The sequence below is a fragment of the Leopardus geoffroyi genome, chromosome A1 (assembly GCF_018350155.1).
Source record: "Leopardus geoffroyi isolate Oge1 chromosome A1, O.geoffroyi_Oge1_pat1.0, whole genome shotgun sequence".
NCBI lineage: Eukaryota > Metazoa > Chordata > Mammalia > Carnivora > Felidae > Leopardus > Leopardus geoffroyi.
Window position 1 is genome coordinate 97397244 of NC_059326.1, and position 16640 is coordinate 97413883.

The 16640-nt window shown below is 36.9% G+C and overlaps 1 protein-coding gene across 8 annotated transcripts in view; it reads left to right on the forward strand.

Annotated features, from left to right (window-relative positions):
* Positions 1-16640, forward strand: part of DMXL1 (Dmx like 1) — a 135511-nt gene that overhangs the window by 34499 nt on the left and 84372 nt on the right. For all 8 annotated transcript variants that reach the window (XM_045486595.1, XM_045486552.1, XM_045486566.1 and 5 more), the window contains 7 exons: positions 379-445; positions 1963-2141; positions 6371-6560; positions 8583-8751; positions 13249-13461; positions 15517-15770; positions 15882-16566. In XM_045486595.1, the coding sequence (XP_045342551.1) occupies positions 379-445; positions 1963-2141; positions 6371-6560; positions 8583-8751; positions 13249-13461; positions 15517-15770; positions 15882-16566 (1757 nt within the window). The remainder of the gene's footprint in view (positions 1-378; positions 446-1962; positions 2142-6370; positions 6561-8582; positions 8752-13248; positions 13462-15516; positions 15771-15881; positions 16567-16640) is intronic.

The window sequence follows — 16640 nt, forward strand, 5'->3', positions numbered from 1 at the left end:
TAAAATATATGATAGAATATGAAAAAGAGAAATTGAAATTTTTCAGTTTGGAAATCTAATTTCCGGGGCCATTAGGTATCTATATTCCAAGACAATGAGAGCTATGATTGTTTTGTCTTAAGCTTTAAAGACTGAGAAGTCTTTCCTTTAATGATTCGTACACATAGATATTTTCACGTAAAAATAATTTTTATACTTAATTTAAAAATTTATATTTTGTATTCATTTTATATTTATGAGATGTACTTAAAATTGAGTGTAAAACTTGTGTTATCAGAAAATTTTCCATTATTTAAAGCAACTTCCTGAATATTGTTTAGAGAAGTAATACAGAATTCTAATTTTCCTTAAAAATTATTTCTTCTCTTTAATTTACAGAACTGCTTCCCAAATTCATTTAATGAAATTTTCACCAGATGGAGAATTTTTTGCCACTGCTGGGAAGGTAATCTTGTGAAATTGCTATTGCTGTTGGTTTATTTTGAAACTTCAAAAACCTTAACTGGCTTTATTCTTTTATTTAAGTTGAAAATATGTTCTATTAAAAATATATTCTAGGGGCGCCTGGGTGGCTCAGTCGGTTAAGCCTCCAACTTCGACTCAGGTCACGATCTCGCGGTCCGTGAGTTCGAGCCCCGCGTCAGGCTCTGGGCTGATGGCTCGGAGCCTGGAGCCTGCTTCCGATTCTGTGTCTCCCTCTCTCTCTGCCCCTCCCCCATTCATGCTCTGTCTCTCTCTGTCTCAAAAATAAATAAACGTTAAAAAAAATTCTAATAAAAACATTTAAAATATAGTGAAAACGGGCTATTATTGTTCTAAAAGATAGTATGGTATAATTGAAACATAGACTTAAAGATAGATCTGAATGTAAATCTGCCATTTACCAACTTTTTGATTTGGGGCAAGTAATTAATTTTTTTGGGCAAATATAAGGATATACCAACTTTCTAAGAGGACATTTGTAACCATTTTCATATTTTGCTGTGCTGATGTCCCAGCAGTATATTTTTCCTTGGAATTATTTTATTTGTAATCATTGGATCTCCAAACAGTTCATATACACATAGTTGTCTGAAATTAATTGTTCTCATGGTTCAAACCTTTCTGTAGACCCAAGATGTGAGCTACCCAAAATCTTCAGTGAGGTTTTATTAGGAGAGAAATGGAGTTTGTTCTGATGGACTTTACCAGTGGAAGTGCAATTATAGTTTAAAAGCAGAACCTGGTACATTGTAGTGCCCCTTGTTTTATCTATGCTTCCCAAATTAGCAGATGCGATTTTAATTGTACTTAGAATATTTTGGGGCGCCTGGGTGGCTCAGTCAGTTAAGTGACCAACTATTGATTTTGGCTCAGGTCGTGATTTCACAGTTCAGTTTGTGAGATGGAGCGCTGTGTCTTCACTGACGTTGTGGAGCCTGCTGGGAATTCTCTATCTCCTTCCCTCTCAGACCCTCCTCTGGTTACATTCTAGCTCTCTGGCTGTCTCTCAAAATAAATAAACTTGGAACATCTTATATAGTAGTAGCTGTTAACTCATCATTACTATCTTCAACGTTTTCTTTGAACGTTCACATGATACTTCATGAAAACTTTTGTTTAAAAAAATTGGCAGTCCTCGTAAGCCTGCTAGTGGTAATGCTTTCTTATTTGATATTTGTCTAAGTGGGAAAATAAACCCTTTATCCGTGAATCTTTTCTCAGTGATTCCTGTATGGTAACTAGCATTTTCCTTGATCCATTCCTTGCAAAATATACACATTCATACCTTAATTCTCAGAGCACGATTCGCTAATAGAAAAGTTTCAATCAGAGGTTTTCTTCTCAGTTCCTCTGTGCCAACTACACCTCACACCCCTAAATTCCTGTAAGTGGGGAGAAGGTTCTTAATTTTGCTGTTTGACTTAACCTTTAAATTAATTCTGATGTGAATGTTTTTCTATTTTTGTTTTTTTTCATTAGGATGACTGTCTTTTAAAGGTATGGTATAATGTAGAAAACTGGCGGACAGCTGTTACCTCTCCGGATAAAAGTTCAGAAAAACAATCCCAAGGAGAAATGGACTTTTCCTTTATATATCTGGCCCATCCTCGAGCTGTAAATGGATTTTCCTGGCGTAAAACAAGCAAATATATGCCTAGGTCAGCGATTTAGTCATTTTATCTATGTATTAAGAGAACATCATCTTTGTGACATTGAGTGCTCTTCTCGCTTTAAGAATCCACAGCTATAGGACTTTGGCCTATGAAGATTTTAGTAATATCAGATAATCCTTGGCCTGCAGATGTCTGGCCATGGGTCAGCTATGACTGACACATCACAGGAGAGCCATGGGAAAGGATAATTTATCTCCATCTCACATGTCTATAAGTGACAGAATTGTACGTCTTTTCTTCTCTTTAAGTATCCAGTTCTTTTGTCTCTTAGTCCTTCTCTATATTGCCATTTACATGGACCTTTCCATGTTTCAGTCCCTAATCTTGTTCCTTCTCTGTGTATCTCCTCTGGTTTCCCTTTTTTTTTTTTAAGCTGCTTTATTGAGAGGATATAACACAAGGCCTCAAACATTTCTTTAACGGTATCTAACATCTTTATGGAAAAGAGAGTGAGTTAAAAGATTTAGTATTCTCTGAATTAGGTATTAGTTTAATCTATGCAATCATGCACAAGTACACCTGTTAATAACTTCTTTTCTTTTCTTTATTCTTGCAAGACTGGATAACCCATTGAGCTTTTGCCTGTACTTAGTAAGGTACAGAGACCTATTACTTAAGTATAAGTAGAAATCCCTTTTTGTTTGATGGCCATTTTCAATTTGGTTACACCATGGAACAATACAGTTTTTCCCTTAACCTTTTGTCACTGATCTGTGGGAGGGTTCCTGGATCATTTGTTGACTTTAGTTTTGCTCTTTTGAGCCAGCAGAGTATATCCAGATTTTTTTTTCCCAAAAATGTATATTAAGACATTTTTAAAGAGTAGTTTAAGATTCATAGCAAAATTGAGTGGCAGGTAAACAAATGTCCCATCTATCCCTTGCACCCACACATGCATAGCCTCCCCTATTATCAGCCTCCCCGACCAGAGTGTATTTTTATTATAACTGATGAACCTACCTCAACACATTGTTCCTTAAAGTCCATCGTTGAGAATATGTTTCAGTTCCGGTGTTGTGCACTGTATGGATTTGGACAAATGTATGATGACGTGTTTCCATCATTGTTATACCTGATCTTTTGAGCTCTTTTCTAGTACAGTAGTTACCATTATTCCTACCCCAGCCATCCAGGCTAACCAAGCATAGGAGTAGGACACTGTAGGACCAGTAGTGTCAGGAGGATGTGGCAGAGTGTGCTAAGGGAGAGAGTGGTGTGGACAGTCTGTACTGTTGGCAAAAGAGCTCACTCCAGCTTCACTTGGTGAACTGTTGCTCTACAGTACCTCTGAGACCATTGCCCACATATACAAAAATGTGTTCAGAATGTAATGAGCTGTGATATGTGTTAATTCTCCTTTTAAAATTTGCAAATGGGGGCTCCTGGGTGGCTCAGTCGGCTAAGCGGCCGACTTCGGCTCAGGTCATGATCTCGCGGTCCGTGAGTTCAAGCCCCGCGTCGGGCTCTGTGCTGACAGCTCAGAGCCTGGAGCCTGTTTCAGATTCTGTGTCTCCCTCTCTCTGACCCTCCCCCGTTCATGCTCTGTCTCTCTCTGTCTCAAAAATAAATAAATGTTAAAAAAAAAAAAAATTAAAAAAAAATAAAATTTGCAAATGGCCACAATAAAAATAGCTGTCATTGCAAACCATAAAGATTACGTCATGTTGGAGGCTGATTTCTTCTGATACATCCAAGTGTTTTCATTTGCACATGGTGAGACCACCAGAATACTGAAAAAGAGGCTTATGAAGTATTTATCTTTTGAGAGAGGACAGTCACATCTGTACCTGACCTAATTCACTCGGTGTTGGTAAAAGGGATCGTGGTGGAGGCAGAGGCAGGTGCCTTGCACTGGGCTGTCACGAATGCCTAGTAACGCCAGTGAGGCATAGCAATTTCTCCTTCTGCTTGTGTTCGTTTTATCTCTTAGCAACTACATTGTGCAGGAACTGTGGCATAGGACTAGAATTTCTGTTTGTTACAGTATCTTCTAGACGTCTCAAGAATTTTTCTTTTGGTCCATGTCATTTACGAACCAGCTAATCTCCCTGAGCTCTTTTAGGTTTCATTTTTGTTTTACCAGCTGCCTGCAGGTATGTGGTAGGAAGGCTGACCCCTTCTGAGAATGACAGAGATCCCATTATCAACTAAACCATTGCTCTTTCTGTTACGGCATCTTCACTGGGCTATACAGGTGCTTTGTTTTTCACGTAAAATTCAGATACTCAGCCAAATGGTAATACTTTGTGCAAGGGTACTGCTGGCTTGAGAGAAAAGAACGGGAAAGTGTTTGTAATGAGCATATACTTCTTCACTAAACACCGATGAATGTAGGATAAGTGGAAGGTTTGTTGTATACCCTTCCCTAGATAACTAGTTGCAAAAACAACAATTGGCCTGTTGTTACATGAAGATGGGACACACTGTCTTGTTGTAGCTGTCACAGGTGTCATAGACACTTACCTATCACATGCTTGCCTTCCATGTGGTTATACCTTTTACTGAGGGGTGGTGGTTATACCTGAATATGAGCAAATGAGCTACCCTGATACAAAGTGAGGAAAGGACATACTGCTAGCGAAATGCCTCACACAGAGCAGGGAATTTCTTCCATTCTCTTAGATTACCTGGCACCTCTTTATACTGATTGTCTGTAAGGTCTAGTATCTTGAGGAGAGTCACCTGGGGCCACCACACTCCTAGGTCAAAGGCCTCTCTATGCTTCTGAGTTGTGTATCTTGTTTGTTTTGTTGCTTTTGCCTAAGTTCTTAATGCCTCTTCTGATTGTTCTCTATTCAGCCCTTCAGCCTACTACTTTCTCCTCTTCCTTTATAAGCCTGTGCATTCTGCCGGTTACAGATGGGCTCTGTGAACCTTTAACTTTTCCTATTGCCTTTGGTGTATTTTCTTCTGTTCTGATTGCCTCCTTTTAATCTCATTGTCACCACCTTTGTGGATGCGAATGAACAAGAGAGAAATGCTGACAAGGAAAGAGGATAGATCAGAGGAGGATGGAGAAAAAATGGAAAAGGAAGGAGAAGCATGAGGAAGGAGAAAGGAGTAGGAAAACAGAATTCAGAAAGGAAAGAAGGAGGTGCCCTAGCAAGTGGGGGCAGGTGGAAAGAGAGAATGGCCTAGCAAGGCTGAGAAGCAGAGAATTGTGGTAGAAGGCACAGGGAGGGAGGCCCGAGAGTGGATGGAAAGGGGAGAAAGGCAGAGGAGTAGACAGAGAAGCAGGTGGGGAAGGGAGAGGTGAGGGAAGCTGAAGGGGAGAGCAACCCAGACAATACACAGTTTTCCTTTTTCTTCCCCTTTATAGTTGTTCTTTTTTTTAATCAAGCAGATAACGTTTAAGTGACTACTACACAAAATTTTGATTTCCTTTTTATTTTTCTTTAACTTGCTGAGTTATTTGATAGAAGCCTTGTACTGATTGTTCTTTTTAATTCTGATATGTTTGAGTATGTGTCTACTACAAACAAGATATTGTGACTTTTTCTTTCTTACTTTCCTTTTTTCTTTTTTTTTGCAGGAGTTCCTCAATAGAATGTAGTCTTTGTTGATATGAGTTCAGCCTTTGAACTCCTCATGCTTATGGGGTTTATTAATATATATGTAATTGATTTTGCTTTTGTGAGTGGAAAGATAGTAAATTCACTGACAGTCAAGAATAAGGAAGGAGGTGGCTACTAATTATTTTATCATGGTTTTTCTTCTCTTGTGCTTCACTGCTTTTGGAATATGTTAAGCATGGAGAAAAATAAGTATACTAAATAGTGTAGCTTGTTAGTGACCAGTGTGAATGAGTCTTCACAGAAAGCAAAAATAAAGCATTATGAAAGAATTCAAATGGTAACCATTCAATGGATAAATCAGAAAATTTTTAAAGAAAATGTGTTTTTCCTTGCTTATTGACTGAGGGATTATGGCATTATCTCAGTCTTTGTTCTTTGGATGTAAGTGAATTTTAGATTCTTAAAACAAGAAGTACCACATTCTAAGCAGAAAAGAAATAGGTTAGCAGGCATTTGCTGTGATGAGATCAAATACCCACTCAGTTTTAATGGTTTTGACTAAATATATTGCATAAATGTATATTGACATTTCTTCATTGGTACTCCAGTTGTGTGCATTTAAATAATTACAGAAACACTGTAGAATATTACACTGTACGAAATTTATATGTTTGCCTCTAAAATCTTTTTATTCCTCAGGGCTTCTGTATGTAATGTGTTGTTGACTTGCTGCAAAGATAATGTATGTCGTCTTTGGGTAGAGACCTTTTTACCAAATGATTGTTTGCTCTATGGAGGTGACTGCAGCCATTGGACCGAACCAATTAATTTAACAAATAACTTCAAAAGAAATTCTTCTAGTAAAGAACGAATTCAAAATGCTTCAGATGTAAGTGTTTTTATTAGATGTTATTTCCTACAAGTTTTAAAACCCCTTGTACATTGCCTTTTTTGTAACATTCATCCTAGTTAATATTCAAAGTCATATGGTTAGGTATGAAGACATATATGTATATTAGGAAAATGATTCTCAGAAAACTTTATAATTTGTTTCATTCAAAAAATATTCTTAAGGGGGTGCCTAAATGGCTCAGTCAGTTAAGCATCTGACTCTTGATTTCTGCTCAGGTCCTGAGCTTGTTGCGGTGTGTGGGATCAAACCCTACATTGGGCTCTGCACTGACAGTGGGGAGCCTGCTTGAGATTCTCTCCCTCCCTCCCTCTTTCTCTCTCTCTCTCTCTCTCTGTCCCTCCCCTGCTCATGCTCTTTCTCTCTCAAAATAAATATTAAAAAGTATTTTTAAGGATTTGCCTAGAGCATAAAAGTACTTACAATTATGAAGTTAATCTTAAGTTACCTAATGATAACAAAAAGATTACAGTTGACTTAGCTAAAATAACAAAGTAAATGAAAATCTGAGAATGCAAAGATTTGACTGTAAAAATAATTTATATATATATATATGCATATATATATATATTTGCTGTTCACAGGTTGGGGTGTTTTGTCATAATTATAGGAATGATTAGAATAGTTTATCAGAGGGGCATGTGGGTGGCTGAGTCAGTTAAGCATCCAGCTTCAGCTCAGGTCATGATCTCAGTTTTGTGAGTTTGAGTCCCATGTCAGGCTCTGTGCTGATAAGCTCAGAGCCCATACCCTCCTTGGGATTCTGTGTGTGTCTCTCTTTCTCTCTCTCTCTCTCTCTCTCTCTCTCTCACTCTCTCTCCACTCCCTCCCTCCCTCCCTCCACCCCTCCCCCACTCATGCTCTGTCTCTCTTCCTTCAAAAATAAATAAACATTAAAAAAAAGAATAGTTTGTCAGATTCTATTTTACTAAGTAGTGTGAAAAGTAAAAGTAAATTTTTAATGTGTAGGCTAATTGAACATAGACTAATAATACGGTTTCCCATTTTCTTGGTATTGAAAACAAAGTGTTCTGAAGTGATTTATCTTTGAATGCTTTGTATGATTATGGAACAACTATTTTTCAAACTTGGAGAGTATTCTCAGGGCTCAGAATATAATTAAATATATATTTCTGGGAGACTAAACAAGTAATAGAATGGTTATGTATAATAGCTGAAAGAAGTTCTTGACTAGGAATCTGAAGACTCTTGTTCTATGTTTAGGTGACTTTGGGTTCTGTAGAAACTATTATATCATATGAAAGATGTGAATAACAAAATCAGCACTGTCTGCCTTGTGGGTCACATGAAGTGATATCTGAAAAAGCTTTGCAAGTTATGGAATAACATCCTAATGTATGATGGTAATACTATTCAGTGCTTTGTGGTCATAGGGTATAAACTGTGGATGCAAAGGGAACAGTACACATAGAATCATTATCCACAGACACATTGTTAAAGTTCTGTTTTATAAAATTAATTAATTATCAGAAAATAAACCAAATAAAAATCGCAAAGTATTGTTTGTTGGTTAAAAGAAATTAGGCAGTTCTAAGCTTATTCTTCAAGTTCAAATTTGCTGCACAGAAGTACTGAAAAATATTTGTACATTCAAACTCATCTGAAATAGGGTGTTATGAAATAAGTCGGAGAAGGGCAGATACCATATGATTTCACTCATGTGAATTTAAGAAACAAGAAATGAACAAAGAAAAAAAGACAAAAAAAAAATGGATTGTTACCAGAGGATAGTTGGTTGAGGGGTGAGTGAATTAGTTGAAGGGGATTAAAAGTACACTTAATCATGAGGAGCACTCAGTAACCAATAGAATCATTGAATCATTATATTGTACACCTGAAGCTAATATAGCTGTAATTATACTGTACTTGAAAGTTAATTAGAATTAAAAAATGAAACAGAGTATATGTAATGTCAAGCAATCATTATGTAACGATTGTTTTACTTTTAATGATGGTTTTACTTTGTTTTTATTCACACAGGTCAACCTGAGACATTTTCGCAGAGGTCGGAGGAGATCACTTGCCCTTGTAGCACATACTGGATACCTGCCACACCAGCAGGACCCTCATCGTGTCCACAGGAATGCTCCACTGCACGCCAATGCACTTTGCCACTTTCATATTGCAGCCAGCATCAACCCAGCCACAGGTAAGAGAACACTGTTCCAAAAATGTTCCTGGAAATTGAGTAAGTTGATTTGGTAACAAATAAGTTATACTTCTAGTTTTGAATAAGTAAAAAATTGGAGGTGACTTGTTCACCTAACTTTGTTATAGCCAGCTCAGTAATGACATAGGATAGGTTTTTGTTTACTTGTTTGCTTTTTAAGGCTATGACTTGGTTTGTGATTTAAAATCTTAAGAAGTCATAGGGCACCTGGGTGACTCAGTTGTTAAGCATCTGACTTTGGCTCAGGTCATGAGCTCGCATTTCATGAATTCATGTCCCTCATTGGGTTAGCACGAGGCCCACATCTCTTTCTCTCTCTCTCTGTCTCTGACCCTCCTGGAATTCTCTCTCTCACTCTCTCTTTCTCTCTCTGCCCCTCGCTCACTTGCGTCCCTTCCCTCTCTCTGAAAAAAAAAATTTTTTTGGTAGTCATTGAGATTCTTATTTAGTTCATTCAAAAGTTGAGATGTTCAGGGCGCCTGGGTGGCTCAGTCGGTTAAGCGTCCAGCTTTGGCTCAGGTCATGATCTCATGGTTCGTGCGTTCGAGCCCTGCATCAGGCTGTGTGCTGACAGTTCAAAGCCTGGAGCCTGCTTGAGATTCTGTGTCTCCCTCTCTGCCCCTCCCCCGCTCACACTCTGTCTCTCTCTCTCTCTCAAAAATAAATAAAGCTTAAAAAAAAAGTTGAGATTTGAGCTAAAACTTAACAGGTTAACACCACAAAGTAGTATTTTGTAACTATTGTATGGTTGTTAAAATAAAACCCTTGTGTCTAATGCTTGATTTTAGGAGACATTCCAGAAATAGGGCATAAGTATATAGAAGTTGTAAATGGGAATTAAACTTATCTTACTAGTGAGATAATGCACTGTTAGATTAAAAGATCTACGATATCTGGATCTTTGAATTTTAAAATTAAAGTGCTCATCATTTCAGTAAATATTTTCTGTGAGTTTAAAAAACAAGTAGTCACAGTTGGGACATTTAAAGCAGAACTAGAATATTACTGAGAAAAAGATTAAAAACAGTATTTGTGCATGGTAAATACCATCCGTACAGAAAGTGAAAAGTGAAAGCCTCCTTTCACCTGTGCTGTACCTTAGTCCTTCTCCGCCATAGATAAACCCTATTGAGTTTTTGTATATTTGCAGATACCCTTATGCATAAAGTAAACCTATTTTCATATAGTTTACTGGGTTGTTGCTGTACTATTGCATTCTTCAAGGAAAAATAGCAATAAATATGGTTCATTAGTTACCTGAATCAAAGTGAGAAGTGCTCTGGTAAGTTAAATATAGGGATATTTACAGAAGGAGTAAAGAGTATTTGCTGACAAATTTGGTTAACAACAGTCCCAGCTCTAAAATAATTCATGAGCCAAGAAAATGAAAGGGGACAATATTGAACTATTTTTTTTTAAATGTTGATTCATTTTGAGAGAGAGAACGTGCAAGCCCAGGAGCAGTAGAGAGAGAGGGAGAAAATCCCAAGCAGGTTCTGAGCTCCCAACCCAGAGCCCCACGTGGGGTTCAGTCTCATAAACCATGAGATCATGACCTGAGGTAAAATCAAGAGTCAGATGTTTAACCGACCGAGTCACCCAGGGGCCCTGAAACTGAACTAGTTTTATGAAAACATTACCTAGGCTTGGAAAATACGATTACCTTTATCAAAAAACGTATACTGACAGTGCTTGTAATACCCACAGGCAACTCTGAGATCACTGGAATAGTTTTGAAAGTCTCTTCTGAATGAAGGACAACATGTTGAGAATAAAGAAAGCTTGGATTCTTGCTTTAATGGAAAAGTCTGAGTTGTTACAGAAAAATAAACACTAAGTTTCAATGTAGCATCTCCTTGATGACCTTCCAATAAGAAAAACTCTAAAACCTTTCTTTTAGAGTGTAGGTCCTTAATGAAAAGCCATATGTATATAACAAATCAAAGCAAAATAATATTATTAGCAGCTAGATTAGACACCATGGAGATCTTCTTTTCCCACATCAGACCTTTTGGAATGACCTTTCTGAATGTTGTGTTTGTTATTCAAGGCCAAACTCTTAGAGCTTCCCTTATTTGCCCATCCATAGATAAAGGAAGAGAATGTAGAGAATGTTCTCTTAATACCCATTCCCTGAAGATCTCTCATAAAAAAAATGGCTTTAATGAAATTCTTTGAGGTCAGGAGACAGAAGAAATGTAAGTTTTGTCTTAACCCAGAATGCTTCTGTTAAAAGCCTCCATTAGCCTTTCCTTCTTGTGTGTTTAACAGCTAGGTCTGTGATCTCCTAGAGGCATTGCTGATCTCTCTTGTGTTGATTGTTGCTTGAAAATCAGACAATCATACTCATTAGGATTCTTAGGGCATTCTCGCATTCCCTGACACTAATATATATGCACCTAGGGCTAGTAGGACTGGCAATATAGTACCTCAAGACTTTTATTGAGTGTTTGGTCTGTGCCATTATAGCAACCAGAGATATGGTAGGAGCTGGAGGTACAGTGGTAATAGAAACAGATGTGATCCTTGCTTTCATGAAGCATATAATCAGGAGAGAAGAGATAGATGCTAATCAGATAATTACAGTAATGAATGTACAGTTATAAACACAGTTCTTGGATTGGATATATCTGTCAACTCATAGAATTTGCCTCCAGCAGAAGGCATAGGAGAAAGGTTTTTTTTATTCTTTATTTTATTATTCATCCTCTGTAATACTGTTTTCATTGGTGTCTGACACAGGTCATTAATTCAAATTATTTATCTCTCCCTTAAAAAAATCAATAAATTTGTTCTGTGGAAAATTGTTAACCTTTTGTGAATCCAGTGTAGCCTTTACTGTTTAGCAGATATCTGCATGATCTAGATTTAGGTTTGATTTAATATGATAGGCAAATTTTTCTTCACCTTTATGTTAATTAGGGACTATCATTTGTCACATTCTACTCTGAATTTGTACGTCAGTATACTTAATTTAGCAATTAGATGAAAAGTACTACCAAGAAAGAATTTTTTTTTAGCTGAGTTCGTTTGTCTTAAATGCCTTCCTTGAGTACAAGATAGGGATCTCAGTTTCTCCTTTACAACTTGAATCTTGATGCTAATAAATCAGAATTATCTCACTTAGAGTTAGATACATCATTTAAAAAGTTACTGTCAGTCTCTAAATTAAAAAGTGGTTAAAATCAAGATAAATATATCACTTGTTCCTCTGACATCATATTGATGGAATTTTTTTTGGTAGATTAGGTTAAAAGAGATTTCTTACCAGTTTGTATGTAAATTAAGGACACTTTCCTATTAACTATCCACAAATCACAGATTTATTTCTTAATGAAAATATTTTTTGAATTAAAATATCTGAAAAATAAATAATCCAGTGAAGAAATGGGCAGAAAACATGAATAGACACTTCTCTAAAGAAGACATTCAGATGGCCAGCAGGCACATGAAAAGATGCTCAACGTCGCTCCTTGTTAGGGAAATACAAATCAAAACCACACTGAGATATCACCTCATGCCAGTCAGAGTGGCTCAAATGAACAAATCAGGAGACTATAGATGCTGGAGAGGATGTGGAGAAACGGGAACCCTCTTACATTGTTGGTGGGAATGTAAACTGGTGCAGCCGCTCTGGAAAACGATGTGGAGGTCCCTCAAAAAATTAAAAATAAAGCTACCCTACAACCCAGCAATAGCACTGCTAGGAATTTACCCAAGGGATACTGGAGTGCTGATGCATAGGGGCACTTGTACCCCAATGTTTATAGCAGCACTTTCAACAATAGCCAAATTATGGAAAGAGCCTAAATGTCCATCAACTGATGAATAGATAAAGAAATTGTGGTTTATGTACACAATGGAATACTATGTGGCAATGAGAAAGAATGAAATATGGCCTTTTGTAGCAACGTGGATGGAACTGGAGAGTGTTATGCTAAGTAAAATAAGTCATACAGAGAAAGACAGATACCATGTGTTTTCGCTCTTAATGTGGATCCTGAGAAACTTAACAGAAGACCATGGAGGAGGGGAAGGAAAAAAAAAAGTTAGAGACGGAGGGAGCCAAAGCATAGGAGACTCTTAAAAACTGAGAATAAACTGAGGGTTGATGGGGGGTGGGAGGGAGGGGAAAGTGGGTGATGGGCACTGAGGAGGGCACCTGTTGGGATGAGCACTGGGTGTTGTATGGAAACCAATTTGACAATAAATTTCATATTAAAAAAGATAATAAAGAAAATATCTGTATGTGTATATAAATTATGCTATAGGACCTAGAATACATAATTGTTTTCCTTTATAATAGGCATGTTAAATTTATCATTTAAAGCTGTTGTTACTAATAATCATGGCAAACATTATATTGGGAATCTTATTTAAAATGTGTTACAAAAGTGTAAAGATAAATGTAATAGTTAATAGTAAAAATATGAGACCTGAATATTGTGAATGATAGATGTGTTTTGTTCTTTATAGACATTCCACTTCTTCCTTCTATCACATCTCTAAGTCTAAGTGACAATAATGAGAAGAGTGGGCCTTTTGTGGTACACTGGCTGAACAACAAAGAGTTGCATTTTACTTTGTCCATGGAAGTATTTTTACAGCAACTTAGAAAAAGTTTTGAACAGCCATCTTCTGAGCCCAGTGTAGAAGACTCTAATCAGGCAGATGTAAAATCTGATGAAGGTAAAGCTTTAACAAGGATAAAAAAAAAAATGTCAAGTTTTGTTGAGAATAGCTAAGTTGTCTATATTTGGCTAAAACTAGCTCCTGTCAGAAACTCAGAATTTCAGTGGTGTAATACAGATTTGGAGTAGCTCATTTAATAATCCAGCTCATTTACATTCCTGTTGCAAGTGGCTTTCTTTTATGGGATGATAGAGGCTCAGGATTCTCCATACTTATGCTCTTGTCAGCCCCTAGGACCTTGTTACTTAAAGGACTACCTGTGGCCTGGTAGCATTGACATTACCTGAGGCTTGTTAGAAATGCACCATCTTTAAGAATCTGCAATTTAATGAAATCCTCAGGTGATTGTACTAGGGCCTTAAAGTCTGCATTCAGCCTCAGGTAGGTTGGGAGCTGGAAGAGTCTTCGGAGGGGGACAAGGTTTAGCTGTTTCTCAACATCTTTAACTCAGAATTGGCACATATCACAAACCATTTATATTCTAATTTAACTGGCAAAGACTAGTCATAAGGCCCATGCAGTCCCTGACTGGGTGGTCATTCTATACTGAGGACTAGGAAGCATGAGTTTGTGGTGGGTAGCTAGCCATCTCTGCTACAGTTTGTAGTTCATAAATATTTCTGTTTTTAAAAAGGTTTGTTTTGATTATAAGGTTGTATGGGCTCATTAAAAAAAAGAAATCAAACAGTACAGTTAGGAAAATAATTGGATATTGTATGAGTGATGAGTGTACTTCCAAGATCTATTCTTTTCTGTGCTCATACAAACATACATATGGTTGTTTTTTTCAGTTGTGCTGTAGGTATTCATTTTTTAAACAAAAACACTGATCTGCCTGCAGCTTGCTTTTTAAATTCACTGATGAGCCCTTTTCCATCTCATGATTTTTACCAGCTCTTGATTATTCCATATCAAGAGAAAATTTGAGTATTTTCTCTTTGATTGACATTTAAATTGATTTAAATTATTTTTCACTATACTGATCATGGTACAATGACACATCTTTTAATCTTCCTGTGAATTTTTACATAAGAGGATTTCCAGATACAGAATTGCCAGAGAGTGTGGACATTTTAGACTTCAATAACTTTTGCCAAATTACCCTCCAGAAGTGTTTATAATACCCTTTTCTAATGGATCCACATAACCTTTTTTCACATCCTTGCCAACACTGGAGCTTTTCATTATATTTCATAATATTTTTGCCACTTGATATGGGGAAAATGGCATCTTGTTTTACATGTCATTTTCTTGAGGCAAATTGAATAGAATTATTTTAGCTCTTCTGTGGTATGCCTCTTCCTGCTCTTTGCTTATTTTTCTGTTAAATTATTTTTCTTAATAATTTGTATGTCTTAACAAATTTTTTAAATCTGATAAACAGTCTTACCATTTTTTGAGTCTCTCTTAAGAACGGCTCTATTTTCCTAACCAAGAGTAGAGGCCAGGATTTTTGAAATAGAGGTCACAATATGCATATGTACCTGTTTTAATAGTTCAGTATAGCAGTTTTAGTTACCTGTGTTATTGAAGGAGATCTGGAAATTGCACTTTAAGTGTATTCCTTTAAAATAGTTTCTTTAAGGTGTCCTATCAGTTATGAGTGTATACACCTAGAGCATCACTAGTACAGTGGACTCGTTTTTAAAAATCTAATATTATGAAGAAAATACAAATTGCATTCCAATAATATATTTCAGCCCAGAATTATGTCCCCAGTTCTAACTCCGTGATTTTACTGTGAGAAAAACTAAGGTCCAGACAAGTAGTATGTTTTACTTCTGAGTAAATTGTGGTACAACCAGTTTCGCTATTTTCTAGTCCAGTATTAGTACTCTACCATTAATCCACTGAGTCAGTCCTATAGGCCCTCTAGAATTAACTCTAATGGTCTTATATTCCTGGAGCAAAGTTATTTTTAAAAAGGAGCCACTTTCTTGCTTATAGGAAAGCCTTTATGTTTTTAATCTTGAATGTATTTACAAGGGTGTTTCTTAATTTATAGTAATAGCTTAATTGTACTTACTGGGTCATGAATTCTTTTGCTCATAGAAATGGATGATGGTGTTGATGATCTGAAAGCAAATCATGAAAAAAAGGAATTGGGCAGTGATAAAATGGCACCAAATTCAAGTTTTGTACCATTACCCTCCGCTGCCATTGATCATCAGATTGAAGTACTTCTGTCTGAATGGAGTAAAAATGCAGACATGCTATTCAGTATTCATCCCATGGATGGTTCTTTGCTGGTTTGGCATGTGGATTGGCTGGACGAATACCAGCCTGGTATGTTTCGTCAAGTACAGGTACTATTATTACGATCTCTGGAGAGCTACTTCTTGTTAAATGTGGGTACTGTTTTGTAATACCTCTTTTTATTATTTCATACGTTCTAATGCTTGCTTTCTTAATTCTAGGTGTCCTTTGTTTCCAGAATTCCTGTAGCTTTCCCCACAGGTGATGCAAACTCTCTCTGTAAAAGCATAGTGATGTATGCCTGCACCAAGAATGTTGACTTGGCTATTCAGCAAGGAAAACAAAAACCTTCTAGTCTCACGCGGTCCACATCAATGCTAATCTCCTCTGGTCACAGTAAATCAACTAATAGTTTAAAATTAAGTATTTTTACCCCTAATGTTATGATGATTTCAAAGCATGCTGATGGCTCTCTGAATCAGTGGCTGGTCAGTTTTGCTGAAGAATCTGCTTTTTCTACAGTTCTCAGTATTTCTCATAAATCCAGATATTGTGGTCATCGGTTTCATCTTAACGATTTAGCTTGCCATTCAGTATTACCATTACTGCTGACGACCTCACACCATAATGCACTAAGGACACCGGATGTCGATAACCAAAAGCAACCTCATGATCCCGTAAATATTGAAGAATGTTCTTTGGCACAACAGAATAAAAGCAGCGTTGATGTGACATTTCAGGATCCCAATGCAGTTTATAGTGAGCTTATTCTTTGGAGGGTTGATCCCGTTGGGCCATTGTCTTTTTCTGGAGGTGTTTCTGAACTGGCCCGGATTAATTCTCTACATGTTTCTGCATTTTCCAATGTGGCGTGGCTGCCCACTCTTATACCCAGCTACTGTCTAGGTGAGCTTTCTAATTCTTATTTAAGAGATTTAGATTTTCTGACATTATTATTTAAGGGTTAAATTTTAAGTGTC